This window comes from Dryobates pubescens, chromosome 26 (genome assembly GCF_014839835.1).
Source record: "Dryobates pubescens isolate bDryPub1 chromosome 26, bDryPub1.pri, whole genome shotgun sequence".
Taxonomy (NCBI): domain Eukaryota; kingdom Metazoa; phylum Chordata; class Aves; order Piciformes; family Picidae; genus Dryobates; species Dryobates pubescens.
In genome coordinates this window covers 902752-922500 of record NC_071637.1, presented here as the reverse complement: position 1 = coordinate 922500, position 19749 = coordinate 902752, and the positions used below count along the sequence as shown (strand labels likewise).

The following is a 19749-nucleotide window of genomic DNA, read 5'->3' as shown; positions in this document are numbered from 1 at the left end:
GCTGCCACCCAGCTGCTGCTGCTGCTGCCACCCTGCTGCTGCCACCCTGCTGCTGCCACCCTGCTGCTGCCACCCAGCTGCTGCTGGCACCCAGCTGCTGCTGCTGTGGCACCCAGCTGCTGCTGGCACCCAGCTGCTGCTGGCACCCAGCTGCTGCCCCCCAGCTGCTGCTGCTGGCACCCAGCTGCTGCTGCTGCTGCCACCCTGCTGCTGGCACCCAGCTGCTGCTGGCACCCAGCTGCTGGCCCCCAGCTGCTGCTGCTGTGGCACCCAGCTGCTGCTGCTGCTGCCACCCAGCTGCTGCTGCTGGCCCCCAGCTGCTGCTGCTGGCCCCCAGCTGCTGGCCCCCAGCTGCTGCTGCTGGTACCCAGCTGCTGCTGCCTTGTGGCTGGGGGCAGGCACAGGCCTGGACATGCCAAGTGAACCTGCTGGGCAGGTGGAATTCCCTCCCCAAGGCCTCCAGCAGGGCAGGGCAGGGCTCAGAGGCACACAGCAGCCCCCACCTGGCCTTGTGCCTCTTGGCTTCTGGCCTCTGGGCTGGGTTTGTGCCTGGTGAGGGTTGGGGGGCAGGGGGATGGGGCAGGCTCCTGGCAGGAGGAGCTCTCCCCTGGCTCAAGCTCAGCCTCAGCTGGGGCCAGGGCTGAGCCAGGCAGCACCTCTGGGTGGGATGGTTCTGTCACTCAGGGATGGCAGCAGCCAGGGAGGGGAGTGGGGCAGGGCACAGGCAGGGAGCTGAGCACCCAGGTGGGGGAGGAAGGAGGTGAGAGACACTGTGCCAGCCATGGGGCTGGGAAGAGAGGGGCAGGATGAGTGCTTGGGTGGCAGCTGGGGGGTAAGAGCCTACCTGCAGCCCCTGGGGAGCACAGTGCTGGGGCAGGGCTGCTGCTGGGGCACAGGCAGCACTGGGGCACAGGCAGCACTGGGGCCATGCCCTGGGGCACAGGCAGCACTGGGGCAGGCCCTGGGGCACAGGCAGCACTGGGGCACAGGCAGCACTGGGGCAGGCCCTGGGGCACAGGCAGCACTGGGGCACAGGCAGCACTGGGGGCAGGCCCTGGGGCACAGGCAGCACTGAGGCCATGCCCTGGGCACCACAGGCAGCACTGGGGCCATGCCCTGGGCACCACAGGCAGCACTGGGGCCATGCCCTGGGGCACAGGCAGCACTGGGGCCATGCCCTGGGGCACAGGCAGCACTGGGCCATGCCCTGGGGCACAGGCAGCACTGGGGCACAGGCAGCACTGGGGCAGGCCCTGGGGCACAGGTAGCACTGGGGCCATGCCCTGGGCACCACAGGCAGCACTGGGGCCATGCCCTGGGGCACAGGCAGCACTGGGGCCATGCCCTGGGCACCACAGGCAGCACTGGGGCCATGCCCTGGGCACCACAGCCTGCAGAAGGACCTTCAGGGAGAGCTCTTCCATGGGAGGGCTGCAGCAGGGGAGGCCTGGGAGGAGTTCTGCCCCCGAGGAGGAAGGGGCAGCAGGACCAACAGAGGCTGGGGGGGGCTGGCTGCAGCCCCCAGGCCCTGCCCCTCTGCACTGCTGGGGGGGAGGGGGCAGCAGGGCTGGGCAGGGGGCTGCTGCTGGGTTGTGTTCTGCTCCCCCTCTGCTGTGTTGTTGCAATGAAATCATCTCAGCCACCTCCTGTCTCTTGCCTATGTCTGCAGCTGGGCCCTGAGCCCTCCCTGCCTCTCCTCTCAGCCCCTCCCCAGCCCCTTGGAGGCTCCCAGCATTGGAGGGGGGGGAGAAGCCCTCTGAGCTCCCCCAGGCCAGCACCAACCCAGCCCCCCCATGGCCACCAAGCCCTGGCCCCAGGAGCCATGGCCACAGGGCTCTGGAACCCCTCCAGCCATGGGGACTCCACCACCTCCCTGGGCAGCCTCTGCCAGGCCCTGAGCACTCCTCCAGCAGAGACATTTTGCCTCCTCTCCAAGCTCAGCCTCCCCTGGCACAGCTTCAGGCCATGGCCTCTGCTTCTAGCTCCTGATCCTAGGGAGCAGAGCCCAGCCCCCAGCCCCCTGCAGCCTCCTCTCAGGGAGAGCAATGAGGCAGGGCAGGGATGGTGCCCCTGGGCTGGGCACTGCTCAGGCTGCACCTTGAAGGGGGGCACAGGCAGCTCCCCTGGCAGCAGGCAGCCAGGCGCCCAGGAGCGATCTCTGTGCCCTTGGCAGCTCAGAGCAGGAGCTGTGCCCTGGGCACCTGCCTCAGCTGCCCACTCCTGCGGGGCTGGCACTGCCTGGGGCCACAGCCAGCGTCCAACACCGCCACAGAGGTCTCATCGGTGCCAAGCAGGAGCGAGAGACCCCCGGGGATGGTCAGGAGCCCCGGGGGTGAGCAGGAGCCCCGGGGGTGAGCAGGACCCCGGGGGTGAGCAGGAGCCCGGGGGGTGAGCAGGACCCTGGGGGTGAGCAGGAGCCCAGGGGGTGAGCAGGACCCTGGAGGGGGTGAGCAGGAGCCCAGGGGTGAGCAGGAGCCCGGGGGTGAGCAGGAGCCCAGGGGGTGAGCAAGAGCCCGGGGGTGAGCAAGAGCCCGGGGGGTGAGCAGGAGCCCCGGGGGTGAGCAGGAGCCCAGGGGGTGAGCAGGACCCCGGGGGTGAGCAGGAGCCCGGGGGTGAGCAAGAGCCCGGGGGTGAGCAGGAGCCCCGGGGGTGAGCAGGAGCCCGGGGGTGAGCAAGAGCCCGGGGGTGAGCAGGAGCCCCGGGGGTGAGCAGGAGCCCCTGGGATGAGCAGGAGCCCCGGGGGTGAGCAGGAGCCCCGGGGGTGAGCAGGAGCCCGGGGGGTGAGCAGGAGCCCAGGGGTGAGCAGGAGCCCCGGGGGTGAGCAGGACCCTGGGGGTGAGCAGGAGCCCAGGGGTGAGCAGGAGCCCAGGGGGTGAGCAGGAGCCCGGGGGTGAGCAAGAGCCCGGGGGTGAGCAGGAGCCCCGGGGGTGAGCAGGAGCCCCGGGGGTGAGCAGGACCCTGGGGGTGAGCAGGAGCCCCGGGGGTGAGCAGGACCCCGGGGGTGAGCAGGACCCCGGGGGTGAGCAGGAGCCCCGGGGGTGAGCAGGAGCCCGGGGGGTGAGCAGGACCCTGGGGGTGAGCAGGAGCCCGGGGGTGAGCAGGAGCCCCGGGGGTGAGCAGGACCCCGGGGGTGAGCAGGACCCTGGGGGTGAGCAAGAGCCCAGGGGTGAGCAGGAGCCCCGGGGGTGAGCAGGACCCCGGGGGTGAGCAGGACCCTGGGGGTGAGCAAGAGCCCAGGGGTGAGCAGGAGCCCGGGGGGTGAGCAGGAGCCCCGGGGGTGAGCAGGACCCCGGGGGTGAGCAGGAGCCCGGGGGGTGAGCAGGAGCCCAGGGGTGAGCAGGAGCCCAGGGGTGAGCAGGAGCCCCGGGGGGTGAGCAGGAGCCCCGGGGGTGAGCAGGAGCCCGGGGGGTGAGCAGGAGCCCAGGGGTGAGCAGGAGCCCCGGGGGGTGAGCAGGAGCCCCGGGGGTGAGCAGGAGCCCCGGGGGTGAGCAGGAGCCCAGGGGTGAGCAGGAGCCCCGGGGGGTGAGCAGGACCCCGGGGGGTGAGCAGGAGCCCCTGGGGTGAGCAGGACCCTGGGGGTGAGCAGGAGCCCCTGGGGTGAGCAGGAGCCCCGGGGGTGAGCAGGAGCCCCGGGGGGTGAGCAGGACCCTGGGGGTGAGCAGGAGCCCCTGGGGTGAGCAGGAGCCCCGGGGGGTGAGCAGGACCCTGGGGGTGAGCAGGACCCCGGGGGGTGAGCAGGACCCTGGGGGTGAGCAGGACCCTGGGGGTGAGCAGGAGCCCCTGGGGTGAGCAGGAGCCCCGGGGGGTGAGCAGGACCCTGGGGGTGAGCAGGACCCCGGGGGGTGAGCAGGAGCCCGGGGGGTGAGCAGGACCCTGGGGGTGAGCAGGAGCCCCTGGGGTGAGCAGGAGCCCCGGGGGGTGAGCAGGACCCTGGGGGTGAGCAGGACCCCGGGGGGTGAGCAGGACCCTGGGGGTGAGCAGGACCCTGGGGGTGAGCAGGAGCCCCGGGGGGTGAGCAGGACCCTGGGTTGAGCAGGACCCTGGAGGGGGTGAGCAGGAGCCCGGGGGGTGAGCAGGAGCCCAGGGGTGAGCAGGAGCCCCGGGGGGTGAGCAGGAGCCCCGGGGGTGAGCAGGAGCCCGGGGGGTGAGCAGGAGCCCAGGGGTGAGCAGGAGCCCCTGGGGTGAGCAGGAGCCCGGGGGGTGAGCAGGAGCCCCGGGGGTGAGCAGGAGCCCAGGGGGGTGAGCAGGAGCCCAGGGGGTGAGCAGGACCCTGGGGGTGAGCAGGAGCCCAGGGGGTGAGCAGGAGCCCCGGGGGGTGAGCAGGACCCTGGAGGTGAGCAGGAGCCCGGGGGGTGAGCAGGACCCTGGGGGTGAGCAGGACCCTGGGGGTGAGCAGGAGCCCCGGGGGGTGAGCAGGACCCTGGGTTGAGCAGGACCCTGGAGGGGGTGAGCAGGAGCCCGGGGGGTGAGCAGGAGCCCAGGGGTGAGCAGGAGCCCCTGGGGTGAGTAGGAGCCCTGGGGGTGAGCAGGAGCCCAGGGGTGAGCAGGAGCCCAGGGGGTGAGCAGGACCCTGGGGGTGAGCAGGAGCCCAGGGGTGAGCAGGAGCCCCGGGGGGTGAGCAGGAGCCCAGGGGTGAGCAGGACCCCGGGGGGTGAGCAGGAGCCCCGGGGGTGAGCAGGACCCTGGGTTGAGCAGGACCCTGGAGGGGGTGAGCAGGAGCCCCGGGGGGTGAGCAGGACCCCGGGGGGTGAGCAGGACCCTGGAGGGGGTGAGCAGGAGCCCCGGGGTTGAGCAGGAGCCCCGGGGGGTGAGCAGGACCCCGGGGGGTGAGCAGGACCCTGGAGGGGGTGAGCAGGACCCCGGGGGGTGAGCAGGAGCCCGGGGGGTGAGCAGGAGCCCAGGGGTGAGCAGGAGCCCAGGGGTGAGCAGGACCCCGGGGGTGAGCAGGACCCCGGGGGGTGAGCAGGAGCCCAGGGGGTGAGCAGGAGCCCAGGGGGGTGAGCAGGAGCCCAGGGGGTGAGCAGGACCCTGGGGGTGAGCAGGACCCTGGAGGGGGTGAGCAGGAGCCCGGGGGGTGAGCAGGAGCCCAGGGGGTGAGCAGGACCCTGGGGGTGAGCAGGACCCTGGAGGGGGTGAGCAGGAGCCCCTGGGGTGAGCAGGACCCTGGAGGGGGTGAGCAGGAGCCCCGGGGGTGAGCAGGAGCTCCGGGGGGTGAGCAGGACCCTGGAGGGGGTGAGCAGGAGCCCCGGGGGTGAGCAGGACCCTGGGTTGAGCAGGACCCTGGAGGGGGTGAGCAGGACCCCGGGGGGTGAGCAGGAGCCCCGGGGGGTGAGCAGGAGCCCGGGGGGTGAGCAGGACCCTGGAGGGGGTGAGCAGGACCCTGGGGGTGAGCAGGAGCCCCGGGGGGTGAGCAGGAGCCCGGGGGGTGAGCAGGACCCTGGAGGGGGTGAGCAGGACCCTGGGGGTGAGCAGGACCCTGGGTTGAGCAGGACCCTGGAGGGGGTGAGCAGGACCCCGGGGGGTGAGCAGGAGCCCCGGGGGGTGAGCAGGACCCCGGGGGGTGAGCAGGACCCTGGAGGGGGTGAGCAGGAGCCCCGGGGGGTGAGCAGGAGCCCCTGGGGTGAGCAGGAGCCCAGGGGGTGAGCAGGAGCCCCGGGGGTGAGCAGGACCCTGGGTTGAGCAGGACCCCGGGGGGTGAGCAGGAGCCCCGGGGGGTGAGCAGGACCCCGGGGGGTGAGCAGGACCCTGGAGGGGGTGAGCAGGAGCCCCGGGGGGTGAGCAGGAGCCCCTGGGGTGAGCAGGAGCCCCGGGGGTGAGCAGGACCCTGGGTTGAGCAGGACCCCGGGGGGTGAGCAGGAGCCCCGGGGGGTGAGCAGGACCCCGGGGGGTGAGCAGGACCCTGGAGGGGGTGAGCAGGAGCCCCGGGGGGTGAGCAGGAGCCCGGGGGTGATCCGGAGCCCTTCCTGTCACGTCGCACAGCAGGCAGAGCACCTCCCTTGCAAAACATCTCTCCGTTGCACAAGAGGAGCTGGGGAGGACATTTCCTGATCAAGTGACCAGAGCCAAGAAAGAGAAACAAAAAGCCTCAGCAGCTTCTCTCCCGAGGTCTGCGGCACCCGCGGGAGCGAGCCGGGGGCTGCCCGGGCACGGCGCTGGGGCACTCCGGTGCCCGGCACTGCAGGAAGCAGAGCCCTGGCACAGCAGGTGGCACAGCAGGACTCGAGGGATGCTCGGTGCCTGCCTCTGAGGCAGCCCTGCTTGAGCTGAGGGCAGAGGGAGCCAGGAGGGGCCAGCATGCTGCGGGTGGCTCTCCTGCTGGCCTCTGGTAAGTGCCAGGGGCTGCTGCTGCCGCCGGGGGAGGCTCTGCTGAGCTGGGAAGCAGAATTAGATGTTTGGAGCTTCCAGAGGATTCAGCCCAGGGGCTGGGTGAGATTTGCCAAGAGGCTGAGCAAGAGCCTGGCACAGGCTGCCCAGGGAGGTGGTGGCAGCCTCATGCCTGGAGGTGTTTGCAGCCAGGCTGGAGGTGGCTGTGAGCAACCTGCTGTGGTGTGAGGTGTCCCTGCCCATGGCAGGGGGTTGGGGCTGGCTGAGCCTTGAGCTCCCTTCCAGCCCTGCCAGCTCTGTGACTCTATCTGCATTAACGTGAGCAGGGTGTGGGCCAGGGGGAGCTGCCAGTGGCTGATTAAAAGGCACTGAGCCTCAGCAGCTCAGAGAGAGAGAGGAAAAGACATCAGCATGCAGCCTGGAAGCTGCTCTCCAGGAACCCTCTCCTCACCATGAAGAGAACAACTCCTGGAGAAGAGAAAAGATACCTTGGCTGAAGGCACCACAGGCTGGAGGCTGCTCAGAGAAGGACCTGGGCCAGAGCAATCCTCACTGCCAGTACAGCCTGGGGGAGGAGGAGATGGAAGCAGCCCTGAGGAGAAGCCTTGGGGGTGCTGGTGGGGGAGAAGCTGCCCAGGAGCAGGCAGTGAGAGACTGCAGCACAGGAGGCCAAGGGCAGCCTGGGCTGCAGCCAAAGCAGTGTGGCCAGAGCTGGGGAGAGAGGATCCTGCCCCTGGACTCTGCTCTGGGGAGACCTCACCTGCAGGGCTGGGGCCAGCTGTGGGGACACCAACACAAAAGAGACCTGGAGCTGATGGAGAGGCTCCAGAGGAGGCCATGAAAATGCTCAGGGGGTTGGAACAGCTCTGCTGTGAGCACAGGCTGAGGGAGCTGGGGGTGTTCAGCCTGGAGAGGAGAAGGCTCCAGGGAGACCTCAGAGCAACCTTCCAGCACCTGAAGGGGCTACAGGAAGGCTGCAGAGGGACTGTTCCCAAAGGCCTGCAGGGACAGCCCCAGGGGCAATGGCTGCAGAGCAGAGCAGAGCAGAGCAGATTGAGCTTGGATGTGAGGAACAAGTTCTGCCCCAGGAGGCTGCTGGAACACTGCAGCAGGCTGCCCAGGGAGGTGGTTGAGGCTCCATGCCTGGAGCTATTCCAGGGGAGGCTGGAAAGGGCTCTGGGCAGCCTGCTCCAGGGGAGGATGTCCCTGCTGGGGGCAGGGGCTGGGACTGGCTGAGCTGTGCAGCTCCCTTCCAGCCCAGAGCACTCTGTGGCTTTGGGCTCTCTCCCTCCCCTGCTCCAGGGGGGACAGCACAGCCCACAAGGAGGAGGTCTCCAAGCCCAGGCAGCAGCATCCTTCCTCAGAGCTAAGCTCTCTTGGGGGTGCTCAAGCAGTTCCTTACTTGCTCTCTCTCTCTCTCTCTCTCTGCATTTTCTCTCTCCCTTCCTCTGTTCCAGTGACCTTATTCTGTTCATAAAGAGCCTCAGGGGCTTTGGCTGTTTGGCCTCCTGTGTGCCTTTCATTCACAGCAGGGGCAGGCTCAAAACAGAAGAGACTCTCTGCCCCTCCAGCCTGGGGCCCTTTGGTTCTGCAAATGTCTGCAGAGCTGAGGACCACAGAGTGGTTTTTCCTCTTTTCTGCTGCTGCTTTTCCTCTGTCTCTGTTCTCCGACCTTGGTTGCTTGGTCTGAGCCTTCTTGTCCAGGCTGTGGTGAGGACTGACCCAGATGGGGCAGAGCTAACTCCTTAGCTGCCCCTGCAGCCCTCTGGGCTGCCCAGGGGCTGTGAGGCTGTAGCAGGAGGGCTTGGCTGATCTGAGGCTGCCTGCAGGCTCCGCTCTGGCCAATGTGCTTCGAGTGCCCAGCGCTGCCTGGGCTGGGGCAGTGGCTCCCACTGAGGAGCTGTCTGCTCCCAGGCAGCAGCTGCTGTCAGAATGAGCCCTGCACAGCTCCAGCAGGCAGTGTGACTGCTTCTGCTGCAAGCAGCTGAGGGCTCAGGCCTCCTTTCTTTGCCAGCAGCCTGGGCTGAGTGAGTTGGGAAGCAGTGGCTCCTGTGCTGGCACAGCAGCAGAGCACTTGCAGCACTCTTGCTTTGCCCTCTGGCTGGAGGGGAGGCAAAGAATTGCTGTGGTGATTTGAAGTGCCCTGAGAAGCAGAAGCAGCCTCCCCCTCCCCAAAGGCAACCCAAGCTGAGTGCTGCCTCCTGGCTCAGGGCAGTGGCCTCTGCAGTCCTCAGGGCTGTTCAGTGTTCTCCCTTGGTGTTAGCAAGGAGGAATGGCTGACAGCTCTCCCCTGGGCCACCTCTGCTCTCAGTCACTGTGCTCTTCAGAGCTTGGGCACACCCTGGCTTCCTTCTAGATCACAGACTCAGAGAGTGTTAGGGGCTGGAAGGGACCTCAAAGCTCATCCAGTCCAACCAGCAGCCCAACACCACCCTGGCCACCAAACCATGTCCCAGAGTGCCATGGCACAGCTCACAGGATGCTAGGGGCTGGAAGGGACCTCTGGAGAGCTTCCAGCCCAAGCCCCTGCCAGAGCAGGAGCAGAGAATCCAGCACAGGTCCCACAGGAACACATCCAGACAGGGCTGGGAAGGCTCCAGAGCAGAAGGCTCCACAACCTCTCTGGGCAGCCTGCTCCAGGGCTCTGGGAGCCTCAGAGTCAAGAAGTTCCTCCTCATGGTGAGCTGGGCTGGAACTGGATGAGCCCTGAGGTCCCTTCCAGCCCTGACCGTTCTATGTCACACAGCTGCTTTCTCTCCCAGGTGCTTGGCTGGTGGCACAGAGCAAGGCTGCACCAAGTGAGTATCACCAGGAGGCAGTCAGGGAGCTTGAGCACCCCTCTGGTGCCCCCTCCCCGTCCCAGGGCTCTTCCCCATCTCATCCTTGTATGGAGCCGGGGCCTGGAGCCGGCTCCACGCTCGCTGCAGGGCGGCTGGGTGCTGGGCACTGTCTGTCTGTCTGTCCCTGTGCAGGTGCCCCCACAGTCTCCATCTTCCTGAAGCCACCTGGGGTGATCCCACCAGGAGGCTCCACCACCATCTGCTGCAGCTGCCAGTGTGCCACAGGGCACCTGGTGCTCCTCAAGGACGGGCGCCGGCTGCGCGCCCTGGCGCCGCGCGGCGGCAGGGCAGAGTTCTCCATCTCCAATGCCACCCACGGGGATGCAGGAGTCTACAGCTGCCAGTACCAGGCTGGGGGCACCCTGCTGGCTCACAGTGAAGGCCTGGATGTGATGGTACAAGGTGAGGGACACACAGCCTGGCGTGGGGGCAGATGCCACCTGGGCAGAGCAGGCTGAACACAGCCCCTTGGCTTTGCCATCCAGGGCATGGGCAGGAGGGGTTCTCCCCTTCCCTGGCTTGGGGAGGTTGGCACCATCTGGAGCCAGGGCAGAGCAGGGCAAGGAAGCTGGGAAGGGCCTGGAGGAGAAATCTGATGGAGAGCAACTGAAGGAGTTGGTGTGAAGAGAGGAGGCTGAGGGGAGACCTCCTGGCTGCCTCCAGCTGCCTGAAAGGAGGCTGTGGGGAGGCTGCTGCTGGTCTCCTCTCACAGGGAGTTAGTGACAGGGCAAGAGGCAATGGCCTCAAGCTGCAGCAGGGCACATTAGGAAGTTATTTCCCATCAGGAGTGGTCAGAGACTGGCACAGGCTGCCCAGGGGGGTGGTGGAGTCACCAGCCCTGGGGGTGTTTGGAGGTGGTTTGGCTGTGGTGCTTGGGGCTGTGGGTCAGGGGTGAGCCTTGCAGAGCAGGGTCAGGGGTTGGCCTTGGGGGTCCTGAGGCTCTTTTCCAGCCTGAATGGTTCTGTGGTTCTCACACAATCAGCAGCTCATCAGCATGGGTCAAACACTCTCCAAAGCCCAGGAGACCTCATCAGTGTGGAGAGCACCTGGAGGGAGGGTGCAGAGAGCATGGAGCCAGGCTGCTCTGAGTGGTGCCCAGGGACAGGAGCAGAGACCATGGGTGCAAAGTGGCAGGCAGCAGGGTCCCTGGGAACAGCAGGGAACACTCTTCCACAGGCAGGGTGACCAAGCACTGACACAGGTTGCCCATCTAGGGCAATCCTCAAAGGCTACCTGGACTTGGTCCAGAGCAGCCAGCTCTTGGTAGCCCCTGATGGAAAACAGTGACCTTGAGAGGTGCCCCCAGCCTCAACCAGCCTGTGACAGAGTGAATTACCTTTACAGGTTTTGCCTCAGCCATAACTTCAGGGCTGTGGGTCAGGGGTGAGCCTTGCAGAGCAGGGTCAGTGCTTGGCCTTGGGGGTCCTGAGGCTCTTTTCCAGCCTGAATGGTTCTGTGGCTCTGTGAAATAAAACCTGCCCTGGGGGCAGGTCTGGAGGAAGGGACCTGGGCAGCAGGTGGTGCTTGGGAGCCCAGGGTGCAGGGCTGCTGGAGAGGGCTGTGAGCCAAGCTGTGGGGAGCTGGCCTGGGCTCCAGCTCTGCTGCAGATCTGCCTCCTGCAGCGTGGCTCCTGTGTGAGCAAGGTGCTGGAGATGCTGCCAGTGGCTCCTGGCATCACACCAAGGCCCCCTGCACCTTGCCATGCCCTCTCCTCTCTCCTCCCCACAGAGTTCCATCTCCCCACCCCTGTCCTCTCGGTGCTGCCCTGGCAGGAGGTGGCTGCAGGAGCGGCGGTGAGCCTGCGCTGCAGCACTGCACACCCCACTGCTCGCTGCCTGCTCTACCTGCAGGGCCAGCTGGCAGCCCTGGCAGTGCTCTCCAAGCAGCAGGAGGACTTCAACATCTCCCACGTGCAGGAGGCCAATGGAGGCCACTACAGCTGCCAGTGCTTCAACCAGGCTGCTTCCTTCAGCTGGTCTGCTGCCAGTGAGCCCCTGCAGCTGGTGGTGAGAGGTGAGGCACTCCCCTGGCCCCTTCCTGCTCTTCCCTTCCTCCCCTGGCATCTGCCACATCTTGGTGGAACAAGGAAATGGGATGTGGGGGCAGGGAGGAGCTGCAATAGGGGGGATACAGCTCCCTTCAGATGTGCTTGAGCCTTGCCAGCTCCTCAGGAGGCTTTGCAGGTGACCTACAGGCCCTGGAGACCCTACAGCCCCAGGGGTGCTTGGCTGACATCTGGGGGACAAGGACCAGGGGCTGCCTGTGCCTGCACCTGCCAGCTCTGGTTGTACAGCTCTGCTCTGCCCTGCTGAGGCCACAGCTGGAATCTTGTGTCCAGCTCTGGGCTCTCAGCTCAGGAAGGACCTCAGGGAACTGCTGGAGAGAGTCCAGCACAGAGCCACAGAGATGCTGCAGGCAGTGGAAGATCTTCCTCAGGAGGAGAGCCTGAGGGAGCTGAGGGCTCTGGAGCCTGGAAAGGAGGAGCCTGAGGGTGACCTCAAGGCTGGGGCTAAAGCTGTGCAGGGTGATGCCCAGAGGCTGGAGCCAGGCTCTGCTGGGGGATGCCCAGTGCCAGCCCAAGGGGCAGTGCTGGAAGCTGAGGCAGAGGAAGTGCCATGGGAACAGGGGGAAGATTTTTTTCCCTGTGAGGGTGAGAGAGGCCTGGAGCAGGCTGCCCAGGGGGGCTGTGGAGTCTCCCTCTCTGGAGAGATTCCAACCCCCCCTGGCTGTGCTCCTGGGTGCCCTGCCCTGGGTGCTCCTGCTCTGGCAGGGGCTTGGGCTGGGTGAGCTCTGGAGCTCCCTTCCAGCCCCTGGCACTCTGTGCTTCTGTGGTCCCATGGCAGCCCAGTGATGCTGCCTGGCAGAGGCAGCTGAGGGCCAGGGCTGTGTTCCTGTCCTCCTCCCTGGCTTTGGTGCCCCTGGGTGGGGGTGCAGAGCCTGTCCCAGCTGGCAGGGATGTGGGAGCCATGGGATGTGGCCATGGCACTTGGGGACAGTGGCCACAGTGGGCTTGGGCTGATGTTGGGACCCAGCGATCTCTGAGGTCTTTTCCCACCAAAGCAATTCCTGCAGGAGTCCTTGAGCCTCCCTTTGCTCCCCAGGAGCTTCCCTTCAGCCCTCTCTAGCCCAGCAGAGCCCCGGGGCCAGCACCTGGCCCTTTGCCCCAGGAGCCCCAAGCGTCCCCTGGCTGTGCCCTTGGGTCCCCTCTCGCCCCCCGTGGGCTGCCAGCTGCTGGGGGCCCCTGGCAGCGCTCCCCAGCCGCTGTCCCTTCCTGTCCCCCACAGATTACACCTGGAGCAACACAGTGCAGCTGGCCCTGGGGGCTGGGGTCCTGCTGCTGCTGGGGCTGGTCCTGGCCGAGGCCACACGGAGCCGCTGCAGGGAACAGCAGCAGCCCTGCCCCTGACTGCCACCGGGGGGGTCCCTGGGGCTCCCCTCGGGGCCTCGCCGCGGGAGCAGGCCAGGAGACCCCACGGGCCTTGGGGGGCTGTGGGGTGGCCTCCAGGGCAGGGAGCTCTGGCTTGGGGAGGGGACACAGCAATGCCACCCCCCCCAACCCCCCTTGTGTCCCTGTCCTCCTGTCCCCAGCAGGGCCAGGCCCCTGCTGCGAGGCTCTGCCTGAGGCACTCAGAGCAGCCCAGATTAGGGACAAAGCTTTAGCAGCTGGGCACAGGCTAAGGAGAGAGAAATTCATCTGCTGAATGTGTTCTGTAGCACAGAAATTGTTTCCTCCCAGCATGAGGAGGAACTTCCTCACTGTGAGGGTCCCAGAGCCCTGGAGCAGGCTGCCCAGAGAGGTTGTGGAGCCTCCTGCTCTGGAGCCTTCCCAGCCCTGTCTGGATGTGTTCCTGTGGGACCTGTGCTGGATTCTCTGCTCCTGCTCTGGCAGGGGCTTGGGCTGGAAGCTCTCCAGAGCTCCCTTCCAACCCCTGGCATCCTCTGAGCTGTGATCTCCTCTGGGCTGCCCTTGCTCTGTCTTCCCTTGTGGCTGTGTGAGGTGCAGGGCAGAGGAAGAGGCAGCAGCCTGGCAGGCAGCACAGCTCCCAGGGTGCTGGGTGCAGGGGGGGTGGTGCTGGTGCTGTGCTGCTGTTGAACTGTGAAATGTTTGTAAACATGTTTGTGGCAATGAAACCTTTAGTCTGGATTTGGAAATCCAATCTCATTTTGCTTCTGAAACCCTGAGCAGAGTGTGGGAAATGCACTGGGGGAGGGGGGAGCAGTGTGACACTTGGGAGGGTGTCAGGGAGGGACAGGACTGGGGGGCATGGAGCAGCACTAGAAGTGGGGAGCTGGAGCTTGGCTGTGAGGAAGAAGTTGTTGGCCAGGAGGGTGGTGAGAGCCTGGCACAGGCTGCCCAGGGAGGTGGTGGAAGCCTCCTGCCTGGAGGTGTTTGCAGCCAGGCTGGAGGTGGCTGTGAGCAACCTGCTGTGGTGTGAGGTGTCCCTGCCCATGGCAGGGGGTTGGGGCTGGCTGAGCCTTGGGGTCCCTTCCAGCCCTGCCAGCTCTGTGCCTCTATGACAGCAGCACATTCTGTGCTTCCTGGGCACAGCCACTGCCTGGGAAGGTGCCCAGCCTCACCCACGTGCCACAGGTGATGGCAGGGAACAGGCCAGGGGATACCCACAGCACTCCCCCTCCACTGTCCCCCCCAGCCCTGACAGCTCTGTGAGCAGAATGCCTCTGCTGGTGCTGAGCTGATCCATCCACTACAGTGCAGAGGGCCAGGAGAATCTCCTGCTGCCATTGCTGGGTGAGCTGTGGCTGCTGGGCACCTGGGGCTTTGGTCCCTGCTAGGGCATGCACAGGGCTGGCAGGACTCTGAGGTCAGTGTTTCAGCCAGGTCAGGCTCAGGGCCAGTTCAATCTGTTGCACACAGGCAGTGGGGAGCAGAAGGCAGCAGTGCTCTCAGCACCTGCACTGCCAGCCCCCCTCAGTGAATGGCTCAGAAGCATCACTGCTGCTTGCTCCAGGAGGTGCTTTGCAAACTGGCTGCACAGCAGAGCTCAGAGGGCTGTCAGCAGGGGCACAGAGGCAGCTGGGAGGCCTGTGGCCAGTGGTGCTCCCCAGGGCTCAGCTCTGGGCCCACTTGTGTTCAACATCTTTCCCAAGCACCTGGCTGGGGGCATTGAGGGCTCCCTCAGCAAGCTCTGCTGCTACCGAGCTGGGGGGGGGCTGACAGCCCTCAGGCTGTGCTGCCATCCAAGCAGAGCTGGGCAGGCTGAGAGCTGGCTGCAGGCAAACCTCCTGAAGGGCAAGGAGGGCAAGAGCAGGGTCCTGCAGCTGGGCAGGAACAGCAGCAGGCAGCAGGACAGGCTGGAGGCTGCCCTGCTGCAGAGCAGCTCCATGCAGCAAGACCTTGGGGTGCTGGTGGGCAGCAAGCTCTGCCTGGGACAGCAATGAGCCCTGGGGGCCAAGAGAGCCAATGGCAGCCTGGGGGGCAGCAAGAAGCTGGGGAGGTTTTGCACCTGGGGAGGAACAGCAGCAGGCACAGCTGGCACTGGAGGATCCTTGGGGTCCTTTCCAACCCTGACACTTCTGTGACCCTGAAGGTGCAGCCTGTTGGGGTGCAACCCCCCCCCAGCAGCCCTGGCTGGGGCTGAACGAGGAGGGGCAGCAGCCCTGGGCTCCATCCATCGCTCACAGTCGTTTATTGGTTCAAACACTGACAGGTACAGCACAGCAGGGCCTCCATGGAGATCCAACTTCAACACAGAGAGAAAGTTATATATACCCAACCTTCCAACCCCTGGCTCAGGACACACAGCTCCAGCAGAGCTCCACAGGCCACAACAAAAGCTCAGGGGGGGTCTGTTGGTTCCTGTGGCGTGATGCAAACGGAAAGAGGAGTCAATGTCCAACCAAAAGCTGATGGAAACCCAAAGGAGTTACAAAAGGAGAGCAAAAGAAGGAATCAAAGTGCAAAAAAGCTTCTGTGGTGGGACCCCCTCTGCTCCCCAGCCCCCTGCTCCCTCCCAGGGCCAGGGAGCCTCTGGCCCCCGGGGGAGGAGGGAGGGAGGCAGGCAGCCTGCAGCCCTCGGGCCTCTCCCCACCTTCCCCCTGGGGCTCCAGCTCTGAGGAAGGGAGCAGCAGAGGTGGCCAAGTCCCTGCCCCTGCTCCCTCCTCCAGTGCCCCTCTCATTGCACTCAGGTCCTGCCTCTGCAGGCAGGAGCTGCCCTCAGCCCTCCCAGGCCCCGGGGAGGGCTTCCTGCCTCTCAAAGTGCTTTCGTGGTGGCCAGGGAACGGCTGGGGGGAGGCAGGGGGAGGCGGCTGGGCTGTGCCAGGCCGGCATGGCCACCCCCCAGCTGAGCCTCGGGGGGGCCTCCCGTGGCCTGGAGGCTGCCCCTTCCCACCAGGAGCAAGCAACACCTCCCTGAGAGGCTCCACCTGCTCCCCCACACCCCCAGAGCCGCTTGCAGACCCCCCCCCGAAGGCATCTCCTGGAGCAGGGGCTGAGCCTTCCCCCCCGGCTGCAGCCAAGCCCTGCCACCAGCAGCAGGAGGGAGGGGAGCAGAGGCTGGGGGCCTCCACCCCCAACACATCTGACCTGGAAAACTCCACGTGGGCACAGGAATGTTGGCTACAGCCTGAGGGAGCCTTCAGAGAGGGGGCTGCAGGCCTGGCCCCAGCCCACCCCTCCGTCCTGCCCGGCAGGGAGGGGGTTGGATGGACAGCAGGGGAAGGGGGGGGAGAAACTTTGGTGCTTCAGTCTTGCTCACAGCTGCCCTCAGTGCTCTCTGAAGCAGGGCTCTGGGGCCCTGCCAAGGCCCTCTGGGCACAGAGCCTGCCCCTGCCCCAGCACAAGAGGCCACCACAGCAGGGGCAAGGGTGCCACACACTCACCCCACGCTCTGGGTTTGCTGAGTTGGGTGCACAGGGAGGGAGAAGGCTCTGCCCTGGGACAGGAAACAGCCCTGGGACCCTGCAGGCCCCTGCCTCACCCCCAGGAGCACAGCAGCTCTGCACCCAAAGGGCTGAGCCAGCTGAGAGGCTGAGGAGCTGCTGCCCGGGACAGCAGCTGTGTGATGGAGCCCCACAGCTGGCATCACCCTTCCAGCCTCTGAGAGCTGCCCAGGATGCAGCCCCACAGCTGGCATCACCCTTCCAGCCTCTGAGAGCTGCCCAGGATGGAGCCCCACAGCTGGCATCACCCTTCCAGCCTCTGAGAGCTGCCCAGGATGCAGCCCCACAGCTGGCATCACCCTTCCAGCCTCTGAGAGCTGCCCAGGATGCAGCCCCACAGCTGGCATCACCCTTCCAGCCTCTGAGAGCTGCCCAGCATGGAGCCCCACAGCTGGCATCACCCTTCCAGCCTCTGAGAGCTGCCCAGGATGCAGCCCCACAGCTGGCATCACCCTTCCAGCCTCTGAGAGCTGCCCAGCATGGAGCCCCACAGCTGGCATCACCCTTCCAGCCTCTGAGAGCTGCCCAGGATGGAGCCCCACAGCTGGCATCACCCTTCCAGCCTCTGAGAGCTGCCCAGGATGCAGCCCCACAGCTGGCATCACCCTTCCAGCCTCTGAGAGCTGCCCAGGATGCAGCCCCACAGCTGGCATCACCCTTCCAGCCTCTGAGAGCTGCCCAGGATGCAGCCCCACAGCTGGCATCACCCTTCCAGCCTCTGAGAGCTGCCCAGGATGGAGCCCCACAGCTGGCATCACCCTTCCAGCCTCTGAGAGCTGCCCAGGATGCAGCCCCACAGCTGGCATCACCCTTCCAGCCTCTGAGAGCTGCCCAGCATGGAGCCCCACAGCTGGCATCATCCTTCCAGCCTCTGAGAGCTGCCCAGCATGGAGCCCCACAGCTGGCATCACCCTTCCAGCCTCTGAGAGCTGCCCAGGATGCAGCCCCACAGCTGGCATCACCCTTCCAGCCTCTGAGAGCTGCCCAGCATAGAGCCCCACAGCTGGCATCACCCTTCCAGCCTCTGAGAGCTGCCCAGGATGCAGCCCCACAGCTGGCATCACCCTTCCAGCCTCTGAGAGCTGCCCAGGATGCAGCCCCACAGCTGGCATCACCCTTCCAGCCTCTGAGAGCTGCCCAGGATGCAGCCCCACAGCTGGCATCACCCTTCCAGCCTCTGAGAGCTGCCCAGCATGGAGCCCCACAGCTGGCATCACCCTTCCAGCCTCTGAGAGCTGCCCAGGATGCAGCCCCACAGCTGGCATCACCCTTCCAGCCTCTGAGAGCTGCCCAGGATGCAGCCCCACAGCTGGCATCACCCTTCCAGCCTCTGAGAGCTGCCCAGCATAGAGCCCCACAGCTGGCATCACCCTTCCAGCCTCTGAGAGCTGCCCAGCATAGAGCCCCACAGCTGGCATCACCCTTCCAGCCTCTGAGAGCTGCCCAGGATGCAGCCCCAAAGCTGGCATCACCCTTCCAGCCTCTGAGAGCTGCTCCTGAGCAGAGCTCAGAGCCAGCAGAAGCTGAGCTGTGCAGCCAGGCCCCACAGGCAGTGGGGAGCACCTTGGCAGTCCTGCCCATGCTGAGCCTCTCTCCAAGGGGGATGTCCAAGAGTCCAGGTGAGGTGATGCCCCTGGCCAGCAGGGCCTGGTGCCCAGGCAGAGCATTGCCTGAGTGCAGAGCAGGACTGTGGCTGGTGGTGGTACCCAGTCCTGGCCAGCCTCAGCTTGCCTTGTGGTTCCTCTCCCCCTTCAGCAGGGATCTGAATCCACCACCATGCTGCTCTCCAGACAAGCTTCTCCATCCTTCACGCTGGCTGCAGGTCTGACACCTGGGGCAGCACCCAGGGCCAGGCTCAGGGGTCTGACTTCCCACCAAGGAGCAGAGCAGGTGGGAGCAGGATGCCTTCATCAGCCCTTTCCTGAGCAGCTCAAGAACCAGGTCCTGTGCAAGGGAGCCTGGAGAGGCCTCAGCACTGCTCACAGGCACTCTCACGGCTGAGGGTCCCAGGGCTCCTGCTCTTCTGCCCCAGCAGACAGTGGTGCAGCTGCAGAGCTCAGCTTCAGGAGCATTTGCTGCAGATCAGGGGTGGCTGGGGAGTGCCTGTGAGCCCCAGGGAGATGGCAGCTCCTTGCCCTCCCTCTCTCCACAGCTGGCCAGGCTGCAGTGCATAAAGAGATGAAAGGAAATCAAAGAGGAGAGGGAGACTTGCCTAAAGCAAACCCAAGCACTGACAGAACAAACACATGGACAGAGTTGCAAGTCCTGCACGGGGAGCAAGCAGCCAGAGCAGGCCAGAGGGGACCCCAAGTGGTCCGAGAGTCCAAATGCTACATCTCCCTGGCAGCCCAGGACAGCAGCTGCAGGGCTGTGCTGCTCCAAGCCACGGTGCTGGTGCACTTGCTAAGGGCCCTTCCTTCCCCTGGGAAAGGGGGGAAATGCTTTGTCAGCTGTGGCACCCCTGGGAATGGGAAAGGAAGTGCCCTGGGCCTCAGCTCCCACCACTGCAGAGCCCTCAGGGCTGCACTGCCTCCCCACTGCCGCGGTGACACCGCAGCAGCTCTGCACAGGGCACGGGGGGAGCGGTGTGGGCGACCCCAGGGCACACAGGGGCTACCAGAAGCTGCCTGGGACTCTGCCAGGACCACCTGGCTCTGGAGTTGGAGCCTGCTCAGCCTCTCTTCCCCCAGAAGGGGAGGCACAGGCTGCACCCAGCTGGCTGCAGCCCTGCTGCAGCTCCTTCAGCTCTGCAGAGAAGCAGCTGAGGGACAGCAGAAGATCCTGCTCCTCAGACCTGGGCATCTTGCAAGGGCAGGCAGGGGGCAGAAGGCAGCTTGGCAGGGTGATGTCAGCCAGCTCAGCAACGCCCTCAGGAGCCAGGGGCTCTGCCTCTAGAGCCGTGGGTGGTTCTTGGCCTCAGCAGCCGGCTCTGCTCTGAGACATCAACCAGAGGCTTTTGAACTGCTGCAAGGGGGACGAGCTCAGCAAGCACCCCTTCAGCCAGGGGCATGCTGGCCAAGGCAGCCTGAAGCACAAGAGATGGAGCTGGTGCTGCAGCCAGCCAGCCCTGGGCCTGCTGCCTCACGGCACAGGGGAAGGAAGCGGCGCTGCTGGCTGGGGGCAGAGCAGCGGGCAGGGCAGGCTGCAGGCCACTGACTGCCAGCACAGTGAAGGGGCAAAGCAAAGTCCTCACCTGGCCCTCAAAGGGAGAGTCCAAAGAACTGAGAGAAAAAGGCAAAGTGAGCAGCAGCTCCTGGAGGCCGTCCCCGGGGAGCGAGGCCAGGGAGCAGCCCGAGGAGCAGGACCAAAGCCTCTCAGCTGCTGAGCCGAGCCAGGAGCAGCCTTCCAATGGGTGCAGGCAGGGGTGCAGGCAGGCAGGCAGGCAGGCAGGCAGTGCCTTCCCTCCTTCTGGTCACTTACAGCAGCGGTGTCAGGCCCCAGCTGCCACGTCCTGCGCGCCGCTCCCGCGGCCCCCAGCGCAGCCCCGCGGCAGGTCCCGGGGGCAGCTCCCGCACCGCGGCCTTGGGCCCACGGCCACCCTCCGGCCGCCCCCCAGGGCTTGGGGTCGGCCTGGCCCCCGGGGCAGGAGGAGGAGGGCAGCGTGGGGCGGAGGGGGGGAGCAGGGCCGGCGGGAGGGCGGAGGCAGAGCATCCAAAGGGACGTGGACAGGGGGCGAGGAGCTGCA

At 66.2% G+C, this 19749-nt stretch overlaps 1 protein-coding gene across 1 annotated transcript; it reads left to right on the top strand.

Moving 5' to 3' along the window:
- The first annotated feature begins 6224 nt into the window (after nt 1–6224).
- On the top strand, nt 6225–18976 carry LOC104304930 (osteoclast-associated immunoglobulin-like receptor). The gene is made up of 6 exons (XM_054173336.1): nt 6225–6325; nt 9087–9122; nt 9297–9608; nt 10893–11177; nt 12449–12538; nt 18537–18976. Exons 1-6 carry the CDS (start codon nt 6295–6297, stop codon nt 18611–18613), a joined length of 831 nt encoding a protein of 276 aa, XP_054029311.1. The 5' UTR covers nt 6225–6294; the 3' UTR covers nt 18614–18976.
- The last annotated feature ends 773 nt before the right edge of the window (nt 18977–19749 follow it).

Excerpts from the sequence above, each read along its gene's own strand:
- LOC104304930 (XM_054173336.1), top strand. The coding sequence starts at position 6,295 with ATGCTGCGGGTGGCTCTCCTGCTGGCCTCTG. Across the intron at positions 9,123-9,296 it reads ACAGAGCAAGGCTGCACCAA|GTGCCCCCACAGTCTCCATC; the intron begins GTGAGTATCACC and ends GTCCCTGTGCAG. Across the intron at positions 9,609-10,892 it reads TGGGGGCAGATGCCACCTGG|AGTTCCATCTCCCCACCCCT; the intron begins GCAGAGCAGGCT and ends TCCTCCCCACAG.